Source organism: Eublepharis macularius, chromosome 17 (assembly GCF_028583425.1).
Source record: "Eublepharis macularius isolate TG4126 chromosome 17, MPM_Emac_v1.0, whole genome shotgun sequence".
Classification (NCBI taxonomy): domain Eukaryota; kingdom Metazoa; phylum Chordata; class Lepidosauria; order Squamata; family Eublepharidae; genus Eublepharis; species Eublepharis macularius.
This window is the reverse complement of record NC_072806.1, coordinates 10814386-10837084: the sequence shown is the minus strand read 5'-3', so window position 1 is coordinate 10837084 and position 22699 is coordinate 10814386. Positions and strand designations below refer to the sequence as shown.

Genomic DNA, 22699 nt, shown 5'->3' with positions numbered 1-22699 from the left:
GATGACTGTTCCAGCAGCCAACAAAACTTGAAAGCAAAGCCACTGAGAACCTGGCCGCTGTGTGTTCTGGGGTAGGGAGATGGAAAGAAGCCTGCATATTTTAAGAAGGGAACTTTATATGAGCTTCGGGAGGCTGTGGGAGACATGGATGCTTTTGTGGCCATGGCTTTTCAAAGCTGAATGGTTACCCAAGCCACCTCTGGAGACCACCCAGAGACTGCTGATTACCTGCAGAGATGCCAGCCTGCAGAGCCGTGGCTTTCATTTGACAGATGTGGCGGTTCCACTCCTTTCTCAACAATCATTTCTTCTAAGGGGGAGCTCCTAGAGAAATTGGAGATAGTTATCTGCTAATGGAAACTCTCCAAGTTTCTGTTCTGAACTGCATTGTGAACCGGTCTCATGTGTGAAAATCCAGAGTGTGGGTCGCATGATGTGAATGTCTTGGTGAATTTGTATGGCTGCCTCAAGGCCAGTTAATATCTTCCGTAGGATCAAGCAATAAAGCTTTTCCTAGACTGTACAACTAGTTGTAGTGTGTGTGCACACTCACATGCATGCACACATGTGTTTGTGAAGAGATGTAGTGGCTTGTGAGTTGGACTAGCTTCTGAGAGACCCAAGTTCAAACCTCCACTCTGTCATAAAGCTTGCTGGTTGACACTGGGACAGTCATGATCGCCTTGACTGAGGTACTTCCATTGTGAGAGGGAAAAAAAGGCAGAATGATGTACACACTTTGGAGGAAGGGTGGCAGAAAAACATACTAGATTCATATATTGAGTGACTCCATATCTCCCTGCATGTTGAAAAATAGCATATCAGGGTATACCAATATATCCTTTTGTTTACAAGCTGTTCTATATATATGTAGGGTATTTTTCCTGGTGATTGTGAAGTATTAAAATGGCATGTTATTTATTTATTTGAAACACTTCTCTGCCCAAGGTAGCAAACATTAAAATATTAAAACACTAAGAGCCTTTCTACACGAGCTGCCTCAGTGCATGTTCATTAAATGTAGGGAGACGCAATGTTACCTGGGAAACGAAGTTCTGAAAGAGCCAGTGGAGATGGCTTCTTAGAGGGTTTGTTAATTTCATCTCCTCCTCCTGGCAGGCTCTGTCAATTTCACCTCTCCAGTCTAAAACTGTGTGGGATTACAACCAGGAGGCAACTAGGAATGGAAACGGGCTGGAGCTGCCTTCTAGAGCCAGGTTGGACTTGGAGAGGTTATAATGGGCTGAAGTTTCCTTTCTGGAATTTTACAACCCCTTCACACAGCTTCAGCATATATCAAAGCCTTTGTCCTGCCACGGGCTTTGTCTTTTTAAACTACCCTTCCCGGCTCACATTGCATCTCCTGACACGTGTTCTTCATGTGTCAGGTGTCTCATGTAGAGAGACTCTGAGAGTTTTCTGTCAGTTGAGGGACCTGAGGCAGACCAAAGAGTGTGCATCTCAAATGACCTTTCCCTTCCTGCATGTTGCATCGTGATGTCTAGCTGTGCTTTTTTCTTGCGCTAATCCTGTTGACCGTATTCCATTTCCTAGCCATCAACACCTGCTCCATCAATAATGGCGGATGCGAACATGATTGCGTGCAGCTCACCGTCTCACAGCATCAGTGCCAATGCCGACCCAGTTACCAGCTGAAGGACGATGGGAAGCATTGCATCTGTGAGTTCCCCCTGTTTTTGATGACACTGAGCGAAACAGAGAAGTCCAAAATTTCCATGGTGCTGAATTTCCAAATCTAGATCCTTACCAGTCAAAATCTTTAATAGAAAATATGCTGGTTTGTGATAGTCTGGTGTTCATACAAGAAATATTCCCTCAGAATAGTTACTTCTGAGCTAGATGGACCTCTGGTCTAATTTGGCATAAAGGAAGCTTTATATGTCAAAGTTTCTTGACTTGCGGTAAAAGGTTTGCATTCCTGTCCCTCGAGGCAAAGGTTTCAGAAGAGGCTAATAATATTAAGTTTTGTAGAAAAGTCTCAAGTCATAACAATACAAAAGACGTACTTACAAAATTGGCCATAAAAAAATCCCTGACAAGCTGAGATCGAGCATTCCAAAAACTTCAGAGCAGGAATGGGAGACAAAATCAACAAAAAAAATCTGATAAAAAATGCTTTAGCCCAAGGTAGACCGTTGTGGGGAGGGCATTCCACTGCTGATGCGGCTCTGCAGAGAAGGACCTGTCCCTAGTGGCTTTATACTTTTCTCCAAAAGGTGAGAAAGGAGTCAGCTCCAAATGAAAATCCTCCCTCTGCCCCCCTGGAATCCTACTGCCATTAATGAAGCCATAAGATGGAGGCAGCCAGGCACCCCTCCACTGTTCCTGGGTTCATTTCCAGATGAGAATCCTTTCCCAAAGGAACATTTGGATTAAATTTATGAACTAATTTGTTATGAGGGCTTGGTAAGCCACTCTCAGAGGGAGGTAGTGTTGCCAACGCCAGCTTGAGCAATGCCAGGAGATTTGGAGGTGGTGCCTGGGGAGGGCGGAGTTTGGGAAAAGGTGGGAGCACTGTGAACATATCAGACCATGGAGTCTGCTCTTTCCTCCAGGGGAGGAAAGAAGCTGCCCTTTCCTCCAGGGGAACAGATCTCTGGGAGAACTCCAGGCAACGTAGATGGAAGAGACCCAGGTTCTGGTCCCCTACTCTGCCAGGATGCTCACTGAGCTAACATCAGGGAGAAGAGTCTCAGCCACTTTCAGCTATTTGGAGAAACGTCGAGCTAAAAATGTACAAATCCATACATTTCTCTGTCATGTCTACATAGGGTTTTATTTATTCCCATGAGCCATGTGAGATTATAATAATACCTGTCATATTGTCCAGCCAGTGAGTTGCTAAGATTGTGCCTCCCTCAAATCTGCAGAAATGCAAGCTGAGTCAGGTGCCCCTGGGATTTTGACACCCCAAGTGGTTTCTTAATGCGCTTCATGAATGGATGCTGGAGGTGCTTTTAGAGAGAGAAAGAGAACCTGACGACTGACTGACTAGTGGGTCAGGAAATGGTTAATCATTCTCCATGGCCCCCTGACACTCCATTTGGCTGGCTGACTTGTATTAGAAGTGAACGCCAATTGTACGCGTTTCTATTCCTTTGGATACCTTCTATGGGATTGTTTTGGCTGTGGAGGAAAAAGAGAAGCAACTCAGCCAACCCAAATGAAACAGTATCAGGTTGGGAGGCTCTGGGGGCAGCCAGGAAGCGGTATTAGAGAGATCCAAGATTGTTTTGCTTCTCTTCAGCATCTCAGGTGGGAAGCAGCTGCATCTTCTCAGCCGGAATGGCTGAGATAAGGAAGAGGAAGGGGAGGGTGCTGACGGGGAGATGCTCCCAAGACCAGGGCACTTGGGATGTTAAAATTAGAGCCTTCGAAGGAAGTTTGAAATTGCATCCCTTTCTGGCGTCTGGCTGGTGGCAGATCTCTTGTACAGAAGTACTTGAAAGGACTTGGCCTTGATCTTCCCAGGATACTCGTACAGGGGATAGACAACAGCCAGTGTTCTGCTGGAAAGGCGTTTCTCTTTTCCAAGAACACCGCATCCCATACATAACTTCTTTCTGCAAGCGAGGCAGAAATCTTCATTCAGGAGTCTTCACTGTTACATCTGCTGAAGTTGCAAGGCAACAGCCTAATGTGCAAGGCAACAGCCTAATTTGCCAGATGCACAAAGTTTCTACTTTGTGCATTAGACATCACAGTAAGAACAAAAAAAAAAACCCAAACCCACTAATATGTCATGGTAACTTTTTTGCTGTAATAGACCTATTGTGGCATATTCCTTGGCTCTTGGCTGGATTAAAATGGAAACCAGATGAAGTCCAGAGACATCATCCCATCCAACTGCCTTTGATGTATTTGTTAAGGCAGGGTTTACATGCTAGACACTGACATCAGGGGTCATGGCGCTTCCCCACAGAAAAGCCAGGCCCCTGCCTCCAAGGCTGCGTCAGAACCAAAGTGGCCAGATGTCTCCAGGTCCAGAGTGCTGCCAGATGGTGGTCATTCTCCAAAGGGTGCATGAGCTTAGCCTGGCAGAATCCTCTTATAGCAAGAAGCCTTATTCAGACTGAAGGCTTCGGTCTCAGAACTTGCCTTAATAGAGCCTGGTGGAACTGCATTGGTTCTTGGGGGGGGGGGGGTGTCAGCTGACTGACTACCCAATCAGGTGGTGGGGCTGGTACTACACCCTAGAGGGTGCCCTGGAGCTGCGCTGGGCAGGCATGCAGCAGAGAAAAACACCCAGGTGCTTGTGAAGGAGGATGGAAACATTAATTTTGCAATCACTCCCTTTTTCTGGGAATGAATTCAGTACTCTGGTTTGGGCTAAGCAAGGGATCTGCAAAGCAATTCTCAGGAAATCACTTTGGAAATAAGTCTTCGCCTCTCTCTGCTTCTTTTCCCAGAGCTCAGGAACCTCTACAAAAATTACCATTCTTGCTGGGGAGGTTGATTCTTGCTTGCTGATCCACAGTTGTTTACTCTTCTGTTCTCTTCTTGCAGTGGCATACTGCACTCTGGACTGGGCTAGTTGATTTTCTGTCCATGAGTGTTCCAAAGCGGGGAACACTTTTGCCTGGCAGCAGAGATTAAGAAGTCAGTGATTGGTGGGGGGAGTGGATTTCCAGCTGACATGCTTTCCTTATCGTTTTAGTAAGAAACGCATGTGCCGATAGGAATGGAGGCTGTATGCACAAATGCCAGAATCGCCGTGGGGTGGCACATTGTGAATGCCACCCTGGATACAGACTGGGGCATGACCACAAAACGTGTGAAGGTATGAGCCATATCATGAGAGTTTCACACAAACTAGCCAGAAGTCATCCAAATGCCGCTTTTATCTCAGTGGATAATGAGTTGTTGGGTCTGGTTTTAAAGGATGATAAATGAACCTTCAACTGCTCAAGAAGATAACGCTCACAAAAACATCCCAGTTACTTCCTGTTCCAGTAGTCTGTCCCTGATAAACTATGAACTGTGCAGTGGGACTCATGAAAATATTTTCTTAACACACACACACACAAAATCTGAACCCTAATTCTGTGCTTAGAAAAAAAACCATGCAAGAGGCGCAATGAAAGTAATAGGAGGGTGCCTGGTAGGAACAAGGAGGCGCGGGGGTGGGGGGGATATTGTAACTTCTGGGCAAGGCCAAGCTTTTTTCACCTGCATGACCAGTGGTAGAGCTGGGACAAATATACAGTTTCAGGCCTTCATACATTTGACTGGCTCAGGTGCCTTCCATGAAGTTAGTTTCAGTCCAGTAGTAGAACAAAATTTGAGTCCAGTAGCAGCTTAAAAGACCAACACAATTTCCTAGGGTATAAGATTTCTTAAGTGACAGCTCACTTTGTTAGACTCAGGAGAATTTATATATCCTGAGAAACTGTGTTGGTCTTTAAGGTGCTGCTGGAATCTAATGCTGTTTGGCTGGCTCAGGGGTTCGCTTTGTTTTTCTGCGTTGTGGCGTAGGAAACGTGGATACCCATTGCTGAAAAATGACCTTTCTTTAGCTCTCAAAATTCAATTTTATAAAGGGAGTAGGGTGGTAGCAATACTGCACTGTTGAGGATGGTACTTTTTATAAAGGGAATGTGGGTAACATGGGATAACTCACTGGAGGAAAAACAGGACTCAGTGAAAAAAACAAAGCCTCCCTACGTTTCCCCCCCCCTCTTTCTCTTTTCTTCCAGATATAAATGAATGTGTGGCTGGGCTAGCCACATGCGCACACAGTTGCTTGAATACCCGGGGTTCCTTTAAATGCACTTGCAATCCAGGATACGAGCTGGGGGCAGACGGCAAGCAATGTTACCGTAAGTGTCTGCCTGTATATGCTTCTCTCCGGTTAAAATACAATTCTGAGATTGCCATTGCACCTTGCAAATCTGAGCTTGAGCAATAAGAGAGTATGGGTGTGTGTGTGACATTTTTCCAGAAAGAGAAACTTGGCAGTGGGGCTGTGGCTCAGTGGTAGGGCATTTGCTTGGTATAAACAAGGTTCCAGGTTCAATCCCCAGCATTTCCAGTTAAAGGAAATAGATAGCAGGCGATGTGAAAGAGTTCTACTTGAGACCTACTGCCAGTCAGTAAACAATACTGACCTTGACGGACCAATGATTTGATTCAGCATGAGGCAGCTTCATGTGTTCAGTCCGCAGATTGGTTTTACAGTTTAGAATATACTTCTGTAATTCAAAACACACATTCTGAAATGTCTGACTCTGTCCAAAATGTTGCTAAAGACGACTATGGCAAGAGCACATTTCAGAGGGGTAGCTGTGGCAGCCAGACTCTTGTAGCACCTTAAAGACTAACAATCATGCTGTAGCACAATGTTTTGTGAGTCAGAGTATGCTTTGTTCGATGCAAGAAATGTTGCATTCAGTTGGCAGAGTGATTTATACCCAAAGCTACAAACTGAAGAAGGGCCGGGAGAGATGGGAGTTACTATGCAATAAGAGAAGAAAACTTGATTTCCCAGGACAAGGTGTGTGATATTACATTGCAAAGCACAGATGAAAATAAGACTCAGTCAAAAGAGTAAATGACACTCCTGAAGTGGGTGGAACCACTCTCTGGTGGTTAATGAATTACTGAAGTAGAAAGAATGCACAAAATGTACATAAACCTGTAAAGAGGAGAACTTCTCAGGGTGTTTTGTTGACTTTCCAGGGATAGAAATGGAAATTGTGAACAGCTGTGAGACCAACAATGGCGGCTGTTCCCACCTTTGCAGTCATACAAGTTCTGGACCTGTCTGCACCTGTAACCTGGGATACCAACTAGATGAAGACCAGAAAACTTGCATTGGTAATCGAATAACTGAACTGGTAATTGGTTAAATGAAGAAATGATCCCATATAGCAAGAAAGCACATCAGCATGATGACTGATGGTGTATCCTGGAAGTTTTTTGCCTTCCTCTGAACATAAGCAGAGGTCGCTGGGGGTGGGGGTGGGGGAAGAGAGAGCTGAGAATGTCCTACATTGTGCAGGGGGTTGGACTAGATGACTCTTGGGGGATCCCTTCCAGCCCTATGTTTCTATGATCTGTGTTTCTATCTTTTGCTGTTTTGCTCTAATGTGAACTGTGCCAGTGGGGAGGCTCCTATATTTCTGTTTACTTAGAAGCAATCCAAAGAGTTAAACGTACACTGTGTGCAGCGCAACTGGATACTTACATTTTTACAGCCACCATTTGTTCATTCTGATGTATATGAGGGCTCAGGGGGCATGAAAGACTGAATCTTCTGCATTCAAAACATCTGTTCTGCTCCTGAGCTATGGAGACTCCCGCATGACTTGACCACTTGAAGTTGCTTTGGTTTTGTCTCAAATTAGGAGTTGCCTGGGTTTGAACCCTGGACCTTCTGAAGGCATAGCAAACAATCCACAACTGAGCTATGGGCCTTCCCAGCTTTGTGGGAAGTGGAGGGTCCAGGAAATGTGTCCTTACATACATCCTTTATGCAGAAATGTATCCACAACGGGAGACCTTCATTAACAACACTAGCAGAATGATTGACAATCACATGGCCTCCATCTGTGTGCAAAACTCTAAAATGCAGATCCCCATCTGGTTATAGGCTGCCCGTTGGACAAACTCAGTGTGCATGAAAGTGTGTGTGTATAAATAGCATGATTGCAAACGTCTGCGTTTCATTTTGTACCGCGCTGTACCGAGTCCCATTCTGGCAATTAACCTAATCAGCAATTCTCCACAGAGTTTACCAGCCAGGCATTTCCTGCACTGGGAACTGGCTTAGCGAGTGTTTAAATTTTTATGTGCTGGATGCATTTGAGCTGAACATGCCAAGCATAGGCCCTGTAGTTTTGTGCCGGGACTGTCTAGGCGATCTTCAGAGAATTGTTAAGCCCAATCTTGTCTGCATCCTTCTTACATTCAAGTTGTGGATTTCGCAGAGGGGTTTCTCAGCTTTCCCCATGTCTGATCTGGATATTTGACTGTGACACTCTATATATATTGCTGGAAGAGGTAGGTCAGCACCATCACACATTCAGTGCAATTCCAAGTGCTGTAATTCATAGACTATCTACAAAGATAACTGAATTTCTAGTCTTTAGATCTAAGAATATGAAAATTGGCTAGTTGTATCCCCCAGAGGTCCCTCTCGGCAAGCATCCTGATTCCAGCAGTGGACAGCTTTTGGGGATACTTGTGAGCAGGGCTTGAAGAAATCAGACTCTTGCAGCAACTGGTGTTTTAGACAGAGATTTACCGAAACTGAGGTTGCATCAAATAGCCATGAACTTATCCTTCATCAGTTTATCTAATCCTTTTTAAAAAAGCTAACTCATGGGACATCCCCACACCAAGAGGACAGGGTGGCTATTTGGAGAGTTGTTGGGGGATACTGTTAAACTGGGGAACTTTCAACCACTTCTGAATCTTCAGATCTTTCTTGAGAGGATACCTTGAAGTTTTTCCTTGCTGGCTTTCTGGCTTTCCCCCTATCTATGACTCCTTGGGGCTGGAAGGAGTTCTCAGCTTATTTCTTCCCAAGCCCCAAGTCTGCTTCCTTAATAGTAAGCTCTTTGCTTATCTGATGGGGGGAATACGCCTAATCGATGTGGGCAGTTTCCTCTTCGTAATATTTCAAGCTTTGAATCCAAGTCTTGTGCAATTTTGCATTCGAATTCTAAAGTGAGCTTTCCTCCAAAGCATCTCATGCCAAAACTTGATGTTGCAATCCAAGAAGCCCCCCATTATCAGCTCCTGTTCACTAGTTAACATACAGTATTATATAATATATGATGTGATCTCATGTTTCACATTTTCCTGGCCTCCTGAGAGCAAAAATGCGTGTCCTATCAAAGACATCGCGTTTGCAGGTGTTACCAGGGGTAAAAAGAGGTGGCAACACACCGTTTTAACACATTAAAACACCGTTTTAATGGCTGTGAAAAATATTGGGCAGATTTTTTTTTACTGTATTGTTTATTGGATGTATTATACTGTTTTTAGGTCATTGGTCTTGAGTTTTTGTGATCCAGTTTTGTTTTTTATATATATATATCATGTTGTGCATATCACCTTTCTCCTTGTTTTCTAATTCTGTAATACTCTGGAGTCTTGATGAGAGAGAAAGACGGACTGTGCATGAAACTCACGGCTTTTATCTTTAGTGGTGGTTCCCATTTTGGTTCACACCTGCTGGGGGGGTAATGATGTGGCAGAGGCTGGAAGTAGTAGAATAGACTGAACCATTTCAGGTAGAGAATCTTGGAGGATCACAGTTTTGGAATGCTTCTCTAGGTATTTTTTTTTTAAAAAAACTTCCCGCACATAGAAAAACAACACAACAAAGAAAGAAAGCGAAAGCGGCTTGGACCTCTCTCCCTGCAGTGCAAGTTTTCTGTCTGAATTGAGCTTTTTAAAATGCAAAGTTACATTTAAAGATGCGGTCCACCCCCTGTAGCCTTTAGCGGTGCAAGCCCATTCCACCATCTCAGCATTCTACCACTGGTTAACCCTTTCAGCATGAGCTTTTCTGTGTGCACACCCAGAGCTGTGAATCAGCAGTCACCTGCAGAATGCTTGCGAATCAGCTGCAAGGTTTTTAAAGAACAGAGGAAGTTTGGGGCCCTCTGCATCTGCTGAGTGAGATCTAGGCTCAGCTTCTGTCCTCCTCCTTTGTTTACAGATATTTAAGCCTGGGCAGGGGCAGAGGCAGGAGTCTTTTGACATGAACCCAAGAGCAAGAGTTAAAGGGCTCTTGGCCCTTTGCTCATAGTCCATGGATTACAATCTGTGGCCCCTAGTGAGCTGGGACAGTAGATTGAGGACGAGTCCAGGGTGTTGGAGTATTGTGCTGGTTTTGTTTGGGGGGTTATTTTGCAAGCTGCTTGGAGCCCCCATTGGAGAAAAAAAGGAGGGTAGTAAGAAAAATGATATCAAATAAATGAATGCGTATCTTCTCATCCTTACCTCCACTCTGATGTCAGCAAACACACACCCTTTATTTCCTTGTTTCTTCAGATACAGATGAATGCAGTGCTGGATCTCACTGCTGCCAGCAGGAATGTTATAATTACCCCGGAGGGTATGAATGTGTTTGCTACGCCGGCTACCGATTGAACACAGATGGCTGCAGTTGTGACGGTAGGAAGGAGGGCCCGTTTGGGCTCCAGTAACTGCAAGAGAGGCCACCATGGGACTCAGAACCTGCAGCTGTAAATCCCTGTATTTGTTTCAGTTTCTGGAAAATCCACAGCCTAGGAAATTGTGAACGCGGTCAGCATCAGGCACTTCCTATCCTTGGTATTTGGCATGAGCATAACCAAGCAGGCTGAAGTGGATGAACTTATGAGATGCTGTCTGTGAAGGCAGGGGGTATCATATGCCAACTACTGCCAATCATGGTTGGGAAACTGTTCCCAGCTTTTACAGCTAGAGGGGATGTTCTACTTGAGCCTTTTTGAATAATTCTCAGAAAAAAGCTCAGCTTTTTTCCTGAACGTCCTTCAGACTTCAGAAAGACCCACCCCAGGGGAGTGCCCCCACCACCGCTGGCCCTTTTGTCTGTCAGTAGTAGTCAAGCAGAATTTGGAGGTTTCCAAGGTTGGCTGGTTGATTTCTGAATAAACTGAGAGCGTTAAGCTAACATATAAAAGTGTTAAACAATTTCAATTATTTATTATAAGTTGTGTACACAAACACCATTAAAATCTAAAGGGATAAAAGTTTAAATATCAGGACTCCTAATAAATATACACAATGTTAAAAATTCCATACAAATTGATGGAGAATCCAATGACCATATAAATACATCCAAATAAATACTATATCATGAATACTATATCATGAATAGTATCTAAAAATAAACTGACCAGACGCATTTTGGCCCATACCGGCCTTCCTCCATGGTCATTAAAATCCTATGTAAAATCACACACATCCAGGAATTAATTATTCCAATAATAATTAAAATTAAATTAGAAATGAATTAAAAATCAGGTGTTGGTGTTAAAATAGCTTATATAATGGCTGAATCCACACTACCTCTGTGCGTCCCGGTGTTGCACTAAATGTTTGCTAAACACCCGGAAGTATAGCATCTTTCAAGCGCGATTTCTGAATCACGCTAGAAAGATGCCATATTTCTGGGTGTTTAGTGAACATTTAGTGCAACACTGGGACGCGCCAAGGTAACGTGGATTCAGCCAATGTGTAGTTGTGAGGATTTACACATAATACCGTGGATAAACTCTCATGGTCATTTCACTATACATCTGACAATGCCTTCAATATTATTCTGGTATAAAATGATACCTATCACTGGAGGTGTCAACCGGTTGGCCGGTTGATTTCTGAACCACTGCCTCCATTTCTGAATGCACTGTACTCCTGTCCCCAAAGCAGAGATGTTGGGGAAATTGATCTTGTTTTCTGACCCTGTCAATTCATTTCCAAACCTCCATTTCTGAAACTTGTTGTGGTTCAGTTCACTAGTTGATGACCCTTTCTTAAAATGTCTGAATGGTCTCTAGAACAGATAAAAGTGTACAAGATTAGAAAACGAGAGCCAGTTTTCCAACATCTCCATTTGGGAAGCAGCCAAGTCTCAAGGGTAGACTGCAAACAGAAGATCCCACTCTTTGGCATCTTCACTTGAAGGATCTTGGTGAGTGGGTGTCAGAAAAGATCTTTCTTGCTCTGAGATTCTGGAGAAACGCTACCGTTCAGATTAGGCCTTACTGGGCTACAGGGACCATGGCTTGCTAGAAGGCCATTTCACATGTTCATGATGACCTCATTAAAGTGTAGGGTTGCCAGCTCCAAGTTGGGAAATTCCTGGAGATCTGGGGAGTGAAACATGGAGAAACCTGGAGAAAGTGGGGTTTGGGGAGGGAAAGGACCTTGGCATGGCATAATTCCATAGAGTCCACCCCCCAAAATAGCTATTTTTTCCAGGTGAACTGATCTCTGTGGCCTGGAGACCAGTTGTAATTCCAGGAGATCTCCAGCCACTACCTGGAAGCTGGCAACCCTATTAAAGTGTATGATGTTTATGGTGATATTGGGTTGCTGACAAAGGCTATCTACTCTGATTAATCTTTCATGGACTATTTGAAGATGCAAATTATGAACTTTCATTTGTTAGGAAACTGTCTTCTTCTTTTATTTTTTGTTTGTTTGTTTGTTTCAACATTTATTCTGTCCTCCCCACACAAGCAGGCTCAGGGCAGATTACATCAATTAAAAAAACATTTACAATAAAACTTACACCTTAAACAATTTTAAAATCAATAAAGGAAATATCAAAAAAAGAAATATCAGTTTAAAATAACACAGATAGCAGCAATCAACTAGTCAGGGACAATCCGTCTGCCATTTAAAACCTGCCATTTAAAAACTGGATGGTGGATGCTGCTAATCGGGAGGGATCTGATTTTCCCTTCTCCTCCTCTATTTAGGCTGGTGGAGGCCTAGCCTAGCCACAACCATACGCCTGGTGGAACATCTCTGTCTAGTAAATCCTGCCAGGCCCTGGCCTCACTAGACAGAGAGGTCCACTGGATTGAACTTTCTGTTTTCTGATCCTCTACAATTGTAGCTGTTCTATATTCCAAGTTAGGGTCTGCAGGTTTTTGAATGTCATGACAACTGGGATTTCTCAGGAGTCAATTAAATGCTTTTAGGGGAACCTTCCCCAGAACTGGAGTCTCATTTTTATTTTCATCTTTTCTTTCCTCCCATGTAAAAGATGTGGATGAATGCTCTTCAAACAATGCCGGATGTGAACACTCATGCCAAAATCTGGTGGGCTCCTATCAGTGCAGCTGTCAGATTGGGTACAAACTGGAAGACGACCGAAGGAGTTGTAGTTGTAAGTTTCTGTTCTTCCATATAGACTTGCTGTCCAGTACAGATTGCCAGATTAACAGGGATGATCAGGATTTTGTACTTGGTTTTATATTTTGCGATTGATTTACCAGTTCCTAATCTCCAAACTTTGCTGCCTCTCATCCTGCCCTGAGCAGTCTGCTTTAATCAGATGTGGTTTGCATTTTGCATAGCACTTGAAGAGTCTATAGAGGCCCTCGATGGCCGTCGTCCTGTCATTCGGCCCCTCCCCCACGTGGCTGTCCTGCGGGATGAACTCACCCAGCTCTTTGATGATGAGTATGATGAGGAAGAGGAGGAGGCAGAAGCCAGAGGGGAGCACACCCTGTCTGAGAAATTCAGTAAGCATTTTGTAGCTGTGCAGACTAAAAAATGTTCTCCTGCCGCGGATCTTACATATGTCTGATCATAGAGTATCGAGTTATTCCACTGTCTTTCTTGGGACAAAATGCTATATTATTTTAAAAGCTAAATCCTTCAGGCAGAATATAAAAAAACATACAGAATTAGGTTTTTCCATCAGCTCATGCAAATATATTTTTTAAAATTAATTCAACTTGCAACACTGGTTGAAACACTGAAAACTCCTTCTGTTAGAATGCATGCAGTTTTCCATGCAAATAACCAGCGTGGTGTTTCCAGCTTTCCATTGCAGGAAAATATACCATGGCTTGGTTCAGGCATAACATGTATTGTTGTCGTTGTTGCTGCTGCTAATTTGGGAAACCAGATCAACACCATGGCTTGGTTCAGACATAATGTGTATTGTTGTTGTTGTTGTTGTTATTGTTATTATTATGGCTAATTTGGGAAACCAGGATTTGGCTTACAGATGATCACTGAAACCCTGGTTTGCCGCAAAAAATGCTGGTTTCATCTCATCTGTTCTCTGAGCCAGGGAGGGAGTGCTGAGAAACAAGCCATGATGTCTGCATTCACAAATCACATGAAGCCATTGTTCAGACTAACTGTATATAATAACCCAACTCCAAACCATGGCTTCAGATCATGATCCAACAAATCTCAGCTAAAAATAGGCATCTAGAGATTAACGCTAACCATGGTTACAGTGCAATCCTAAGAAGAGTTACTCCAGTCCGGAGTAACTCTTCTTAGAATTGCACTGTTAGTTTACTTGAATGAAGATTGTATGTGATTTCTGAACAGGACCTGTGGCTACATTCCTAAGCACAGGTAATAGAAAGTATATCCCATTGAAGTTAAGTCAGACTTACATCTGGGTCTACATGCTTAGGCACTCAGAGACAATGAGGACGATCTGCACATTAAAGAATTGTGTAACTGTCCTCCAGATACTCTCAGTAACATGTCCTTTGATGTCTTGTAGTCTGCTTGGATGACACTTTTGGCCATGATTGTAGCCTAACCTGTGATGACTGTCAGAACGGGGGGGCATGCAACGAGGACCGGATGGGCTGTGACTGTCCGGATGGCTGGAGTGGGATCCTCTGCAACCAGAGTGAGTTGAATTGAATTGACTAGTTGAACCCCAGAATGAGGCAATTCTGTATTTTATAACCTGTTGAAGTATTTCCTTCCAAAAGCCTGCTCAAGAAAGACGTGTCAAGGGCCCTACTAGATTAAAATAGCATTGGAGATCCTGACGTGTCACCATTGGCCCATAGCCTGCGTTCTGCCATGTTTTTCTTGGCATTAGCCAAGGCTGTAGTTACCAGACAAAATCTCCAATAAAATCGGGTGAAGGTTGTTACCCTATCTACCTCTTGGGAATCCAGTCTGCAGATTCGGACTTTCATGTGTGTGCCGAATTGGCATGAGATCTGAGCTTTTTGCACTCAGTCCAAAGTTATAAACCTATCGACGGTGAATTAGAAATGCTTTATGCCTAAAGGCTAATTAACTATTTAAGGTACTAATGGGAATCTTTGGGATTCTGTCTTCCAGCTCAATGCCTGACCCAAAAGCTATTGGCAGTCTTGAGAGAAGAGAGATTTTTCCTCTATGGCCTATTTGCTGTGTTGGCAGAAGTGACTCACGCCCCTCTCCTCTTATTAATTGATGTTCCATTTTGGAAAAGAAAGGCTTCTGTTCTCTGAATCTAGCTTTCATGAAAATCTTCACTTGCTTTAAAATCTGAAATTTTGAAAATTTGGCATGCTTTAGATTTAAGCAGCATTATGCTGTATTCAGTGCTTTTCTGTCTTTAAGGGGGTTAAACACCATGCAATTTTTTTTTAAAAAGACAGATAATAATATAGCCCTTTCAGAAGATTCTGTGTCCTTCAGATACATAGGCTCAGTTCAGAAAACTTAGAACCATGGTTTATTTTAATTGCAGATGGTTACTTAAATCCCTGCAAGTCTGAATTCTCACTAGAAGCTAAAATGACAAAACTGAGGCCCTCATTCTTTGATCACATCATGAGAAGACAAGATTCTCTGGAAAAGTGAATAATGCTAGGAAAAGGGGACTGCAGTAGGAAAAAGAGGAAGACTGCAAATGAGATGACTTGACTTAATAACGGAAGCCACAGCCATTAGTTTTCAAGACCTGAGCAAGTCTGTTAATGACGGGACATTTTGGAGGTTTTTCATTCATAGGGCTGCCATAACAGACACACACAGCTTGCTTCAGCAAATGCTGGTTTGATTACCTTCTCTTGTACAGCTTTCACATCAGCCATACGTCACATGAAACCATAATTAAGAATAACCGTAGTGAACAAGCCAATTTCATACTGCTATTTCACCTGACGACGTGATGGGTTGTCCATGGCTAGTCGAGTGGTCTGCTTTCAGACAAACATATTAACCATATTTATTATCAGTGAACATGCAAATATACAAAGTTGCCTGATATCAAGCCAGAGCTTTGGTCCCCTGGTGCAATATTATCTACTTTGACTGGCAAAGCTTTTCACAGTTTCAGGCACAACCGGATCTTTCTTGCTACCTGAGGTCCTTTCAGGGGAGGGGCTTTGGCTCAGTGCCAGAGCATCTCATTTGCATGCGGGAGGTCTCAGGTTCAGTCCCTGGCATCTCCAGGTAGAAAGACCAGGTAGTAGGTGATGTGACACACCTCTACCTGAGACCCTGGAGAGCTGCTGCCAGTCTGAGCAGACAGTACTGACCTTGATGGACTTAAGGTCTGATTCAGTAAAAGGCAGCTTCATGTATGCGTTCAAGTGAAGAGGCTAAGGACTGAACTTGAAACCTTCAGTATTTAAAACATGCCCCACAGGGTTTTAAGTAAGTCATTATTTAATTCATTCTTACAAAAGGTCTTGTAAAGTTGGTCTACTATTCTCTCATATTGCAGATATTGGCTAGCATAAGGTCACATCATAACAAAATAAGATTTGGAAATGATGATGTTCTGGCTCACTGCTCATACACTTAGCCAACGCTTCTGCCGACTGGGGATAAGGACTTCATGCATCTGTGGAAGTGGATGGAACTTTTAACCAAAATAAATCTGTTAGTCCTAAAACTGCCACAGCCCCATGGAATAAGCCACTGTACTACATATGGCATTTCCTAGATTTTTGTACAATATGATTTTTCCAGGATCACAAACATCAAGAGAACGTGGATCACTGATCCAATCTCTTGCTTGGGGCAACAGCATCATTGTCAAGGAAGAAAGCAATAGAAGGAAAATCTATCCTTCTTCATCACTAGTGGTAGGCACAGAGACGGATAGGGTCTTCATGGGTCATCCAGCTGCGTGCTCTTCACGGTCCAGGTCCGTTCTGACAAAGCCAGCCAGATATTTGTCCAGGCTGTCCTGGTTGGCCCAGGATTAACAATGAGTTGAAAGCCAAGAATATTCAGAGTTGGTGTGGTGATGGTAGAAAGCGCCGTCAAGTCATAGTTGACTTATGGCGACCTGTGCTTGGGCTTTCAAGGTGAGAGACTAACAGAGGTGGTTTGCCATTGCCTGCCTCTGCAACCCTGATCTTCTTTGGAGTTACTAACCAAGGCTGACCCTGCTTAGCTTCTGAGATCTGACAAGATCGGGCTTGCCTGGCATATCCAGGTCAGAGATGAGGCGTACCTCTAAAATAATAGGTGCTAATGACACCCAACAAAGGGAAGAGTCATCACTCCTCTGCTTGTGATCTTCTGAGCCACCAATGGAAGCAGAGGAGTGGGGTGATCATGCTCTGATCTCATCCATCAAGGCCTTTCCGCTCTCCTCCTTTGCCTCCCTGCATCTTCCTTGCAAGCCTCAGTGTTCTTCATCTGCCTTGCTTTCCCTTCTTACAGCCTGCCCGGAAGGCACATTTGGCAGGAACTGCAGCTTTACCTGCCTCTGCCAAAATGGAGGAACGTGTGATCCGGTGACTGGGGCCTGCCGCTGCCCACCTGGAGTCAGTGGAGAGATGTGTGAGGATGGTAAGCCGGAGACTTCTGATCTGCTGCTAGTAATGGGAGGGGAGGGGTCGCACTTTACGTATCCCCAGAAGGCCGGGGAATCAGAGATTTAGAAGGCTGTTAGAGTTGTTGTAATCTCTTTGGGAGTGCATGATTAGATCTAATGGGCTTAAGTTATCAGAAGAGACACTTAGGTTGAACATTAGGAGAAAGTTCCAAATGATGAAAGTGGTTCAGCAATGGAACCTGCTACGTAGGGGGGTGGGGGGGGTGTCCTTTTTTAGAAATCTTCAGGCAGGAGAACTCCCATCTGTCAGGGATATTCTAGTTTTGGATTTCCTGCATCTTGCAGGGGGTTTAACTATATGGTCTATAGGGCTCCTTTCAACTGCAGGACTCTATGCTCTCTGTGGAAAACATCGATGCAATACTCATGTATAAATGCTACATAAAATACAATTCCGTGTTACGTGATGGTTGTGGGGAGCCAGGTTTAAAAGTCCAGTGATTCGGAACCACGGTCACATTCATCTGGCCTAATGCCACCGTGTGCTTCTGCAGCGGAGCAGCCATCTTCTCCCAAGTCTCTGGGTTCTTTATCTATGGACAGTCCCATCGGTCCTTTTCTTTTTCGTGCCACGAAATGACAGCTATCAAAGTTTTCCCTGCTCCCACTCCTAAAATTCACCATGTGTGATGGATGTGATCCCCCAAACTTCGGAAAACGAGAAGTAAATAATGAAATCCATTAAGGTGACTTCACACAAATGTTTGGGAACATATGGAACCGATTTGCTAGGAAACGCAGTTCAAGCAAAGTAAAAATGAGTTCAAGAGGCAGTTGATATGTCAAAGTTTTTTTGCCTTGGGAAGGCATCTGTGTATAAGGGTTAGGGGGGCCTGGTAAGAACGTACAGGAAGGTACTGTTTAGATAAACAAAATTAAAACCTGGCTCGCTGGCCCAGATAGGCCTTCCTGCTCCCAGGCCCTCTGATGTTCTTATCTGATGGAAGAAGGCTTCACCGGCGCTGCTTGTGGTGGCTAACTGCAGTCTCTGCTGACACCATAGAATTGGCATGTGCTGCATTGTATAACGTTAGCACACCGTAATGTGCACGGAGAGGCAACGGTTTTGTTCCTTTAGCCATTCAAACATCCCTTGTAAGTTATCAGATGGAATTATTTACAGGGGTGTGCAAAAAAAACCCTTATCCCTTCCCCTGCGGACGTTTCTGTAGGGATAATTCTCGTGAAAAGATTTTAAAGCATTTGAAACTTTTAATTTTGTTAAAGTTTAGAGAGGGGAAAAAAGATGATAGGGAGGTTTGTAAAATTATAGAGGTTTATAAAATGATGCATGTTGTAGAAAAAATAGATCCCCTTTTCCTGACATACTGGAACTTAGTCGCTTCCAGAAAAATAGACGGACTGTAGATTCAGGGCAGACAGACAAAAGAAAGCCTTTTACGCAGAGTATAATTAGTTTATGGATTTTGCTGCCACAAGAGATAGAGAAGACCACTGCATAAAATGGTTTTAAAGAGAGATTAGACAAAATTCATGAAGGACGGGCCTATCAATGGCTGTTAACCATAGTATCTAAATGGAACCTTAATGTACGTAAGCAGCATGCCTCTGAAAACCTGATGCAAGGATCAAACAATGAGGTTCCTTGATTGTAGACCTTGAGAGAAAAATGGGCCGTTAATGAGCAAGATGAATTTCATTTTGTGAGCACGTTATGTACCACGTTCATAGTACCAGTAGGCCTGTGTCACAACCTCGAAACCAGGGCTTTTTTTCAGCTGGAACGCAGTGGAATGGAGTTCCAGCAACTCTTGAAAATGGTCACATGACTGGTGGCCCCGCCCCCTGATCTCCAGACAGAGGGGAGTTTAGGTTGCCCTTCATGCCGCTGGAGCGGAAGGCAATCTAAACTCCCCTCTGTTTGGAGATCGGGGGCGGGGCCACCGGCCATGTGACCATTTTCACCGAGGGCAATTTAAACTTTAAAAAACTCCCCACTTGTTCCAGCTGACCCAAAGTGACGTCGTTGTGCAGTCCTGAGTTCTACCACCTCTTTTCCAGAAAAAAGTCCTGCTCAAAACTAACGCCTTTTTGGTTTTACCAACCTGTACCCCAATCCTATATCTCTTTTCAGGCTGCCCAAAAGGGTTTTTTGGGAAGCACTGCAGGAAGAGATGCAACTGTGCCAACAGGGGGCGCTGCCACCGGATTTATGGGGCTTGCTTGTGTGATCTTGGCTTGTATGGGCGATACTGTCATCTAGGTAAACCAGTTTTGTCATTCCTTTCTGTAGTGGGGGGCGGGGGTGTAGCTGTGGAATCCTCTTGGCTTTTGTGGCTGTCGTGTAAGACATGTTTCTTTTTTTTGTAAGATGCATTTCTTTTTTCAGCCCATTTCTGTTTTTCGTTTCTCTCCACTCTCTCCTCAATGCTAGCTTGCCCAAAGTGGGCCTACGGTGCTGGCTGCTCCGAGGAATGCCAGTGCTTGCAGCAGAACAGCAAGGAGTGTGACAAGAAAGATGGCACCTGTTTGTGTAAACCGGGTTACCATGGAAGAAAGTGCCAGACAAGTGAGTTACTCCTCTAAGATTGCCTCTGTGTCAGGGGAGTAGATCCAAGGGTAGTTGTTAGGGCTGTCAAGCCCTGGGTGGGGGATCCCCTGTCTAGAGCTCCCGTTGTTTGCCGCCACTCCAAGAGGCAGCAGAAGGAAATATGGTAGTGTCACAAGCATTATGATATCACTTTTGGAGAAAAAACTGGAAGTGATGGCAGGCAGCTCTAGGCATCACTGGAAACTTCATGGTTTTACCATGGAGTTTCCAGCAATTCCTAGAGTTGCCCACCATCACTTCTGAGTTTTCCCTGGAACTGATGTCGCCTCGCTCACACAGCTGCCCCCACACTGCATCCCTGCCTCCAACCCTCCTGACAGTTGCAAGTGTTGATTCACACGTATTACTTTGCCACAAGCATTACAGCACCCCAGTAAAGTAGGCTGGTATTCTTATCCCAAGATGTGCAGTGCAGGGGGTGGGGGGCTTAGGCTGACAGAGAGTGGCTTGGCCTAAGGCCAGCTAGTGAGTTTGTGCTAACATTTGGACAGGATTCTCTTCGCTTCTTCTAAGCGACCTTGGAAGTGTATGGACATCTGAGGCAGTTAGTTCATCTAGCTATCTGGTATCATTCAGCACCTCACATGCCTTCCGTGTGGACCATCAGTGCAAATAATGTATTCTGTATCCTCTCATGAAGCTACCTGTAACCAGTGTTCTAGACCTCAGGCCTTCTGTGTCAGATGCCCTTCTGGGTCTCAGGGCGAAGTCTGCCCCAGAACCCACTATATGAAACTGCAGATGCCAGGAATTGAACCAGAGACCTTCTGCGTGCAATGTATGTTCATCAATAATATGGAACATTTGCGGCTGTCTTCTACAAAATTTCACTGTTATCCATCTCTCCCAGCATTGTCTAATTTGATTGACAGTGTGTCTCTAAGACTTCAGACAGAAGCCCCTTTCTTGGCGTTGCTACCAGATAATATTTTAAACACTGGAGGTGCTTTGACCTGAGCCCAAGGCCTTCTACGAGTGAAGCACTGTTCTAGATAGCCTCTTCTCAGATGATTCATCCTTGGACTGAATAGCTGATGCTGCCTTTTTTCTCTCATTATTTTCAGAATGCGATTCAGGCCATTACGGTGCTGGCTGCCGGAGCAAATGTGATTGTCCCTCTGGGGCTCCTTGTGACCCTGTGACTGGAGAGTGTCAGAGAGAGTGTGCTGCAGGCTACCACGGAGAGAACTGCAGTCAGGGTATGGACTGTGTGCAAAATGCTGACCAACCAAACATTTGCTGGGTTAGGAGTGGGGTTGCTGAGGTGAAGAGCTTTTCAGAGTTGCTCAGAAAGCACTTTTCCCCCATGGGGAAATGAGAGTTTTGCTGGCTTCATGAACTCAGCGGAAAGATTTGAGTCCTGTAGCACCCCGAAGGCCAGCATGATTTGGGAGTCGATGTTCCCTTCATCACATACCTTGTTGGCATCTGAACCAAAGGAGCTTTGACTCTCAAAAGCTTACCCCCTGAAAATCTTGTTGGTTTTCCAGGTGCTACCAGACTCGAATCTTGATGTTCTACACAGATCAACACAGTTCCTCACCTGAAACTATCTTCAGGGGAAAGTTAGCATCCTAGCCTACTTCAAACACTGTGGGATATTCTGCTCTTGACCTCACTCCTTCAAACACTTTGGACACCAGATAAATAAATGAGAGTTCCCACTCTGACCAAGGTTGTGAATCTAGATTTTTATTCTGGAGAGATTTGTGGACACAGTTCAAACAAATGGATTTCCTGTTGTGTTTCTTTTGATTGTTCTGGAATTTCACTCTCTTTTGTGTTCCATCCCTTCTTAATTGTAGTTTCACTAGAAGCATTTTTAAAACTGTATACACAGCAGAGCCCTTTCTTTCTTTCTTTCTTTCTTTCTTTCTTTCTTTCTTTCTTTCTTTCTTTCTTTCTTTCTTTCTTTCTTTCTTTCTTTCTTTCTTTCTTTCTTTCTTTCTTTCTTTCTTCTCTCTCTCTCTCATCACTCAAGGTGTGGTACTGGGTTTTCTCAGGTGCAGCCTATCCTGTTCACTGTGATCCCAATTAATTTCAGTCCCCCTCCCCTCTGCATTACTGCAGCAATTCCATAAGATTTTTTTTTTGCCCCATGGGAGAGAAATCCCACCTCTCAGATCTAAAACACACAAGATGAGGGGAGATCCATGAACAGAATTTTCATTTTTATTCATAAGTAGCCAAGGAAGAATCGGATTGAATTGAGACAGTGGCAAGGGGAGAGTTCAGTCTTTCTGCTGTAGGGCAGCCAGCAGCTATGAAGATGTGGGCAATTTAGTTTGAGAAAAGGGTTAATTGTCCACTCTCCCAACAAAACTAGGAACATTTGAAGTCCCTTCTACAGCTGATTTTTCATAAAAAAATTAAAACATGTGGAGATCTGATGACAAACTTTTGGCGTCTTGCATTGTTTGGGCCTACATAATAAAAAGAAAGAGCCCTTTCTGAAATCCCTTCTGATTCCCACTCTTTCGTGGAGCATCACACTGGAGCAATTTGGCTAATGGAGCGGGGCAGATTTGGGGGTGGGGGTTGAAGGCATGAAAAAAGGTGGCGGAGTCTTAAGTCCCCAGGAAAGGCTTACAGGAAATAATGTACATTTTTATGGCAATATTGAGCTCTGGACTTCTATACAAAATCTGGAACCTATTTAAAAAAATGAAGACTTGCATCTGTCACCAATTAGCACAAAGGAAAGAATGCACAAAATCGATGCTGTTGTTGCTTTTAATCTGTACCGGTGTGCATCTCTTCCCTCCAACCTCGACTTCTTTCAAATCCTTGTGTTTGCATCAGTTTGT

General features: G+C 44.0%; 1 protein-coding gene across 3 annotated transcripts in view; it reads left to right on the top strand.

Moving 5' to 3' along the window:
• Positions 1–22699, top strand: part of MEGF6 (multiple EGF like domains 6) — a 182589-nt gene that overhangs the window by 127026 nt on the left and 32864 nt on the right. For all 3 annotated transcript variants that reach the window (XR_008598426.1, XM_055001922.1, XM_055001923.1), the window contains 12 exons: positions 1555–1680; positions 4679–4801; positions 5718–5840; positions 6700–6837; positions 10027–10149; positions 12755–12877; positions 13068–13235; positions 14243–14374; positions 17146–17274; positions 19416–19544; positions 19716–19850; positions 20957–21091. Coding sequence is in view for 2 of the 3 variants with exons in the window: in XM_055001922.1 (XP_054857897.1) it covers positions 1555–1680; positions 4679–4801; positions 5718–5840; positions 6700–6837; positions 10027–10149; positions 12755–12877; positions 13068–13235; positions 14243–14374; positions 17146–17274; positions 19416–19544; positions 19716–19850; positions 20957–21091 (1584 nt within the window). In the remaining variant the exon portion in view is untranslated. The remainder of the gene's footprint in view (positions 1–1554; positions 1681–4678; positions 4802–5717; positions 5841–6699; positions 6838–10026; positions 10150–12754; positions 12878–13067; positions 13236–14242; positions 14375–17145; positions 17275–19415; positions 19545–19715; positions 19851–20956; positions 21092–22699) is intronic.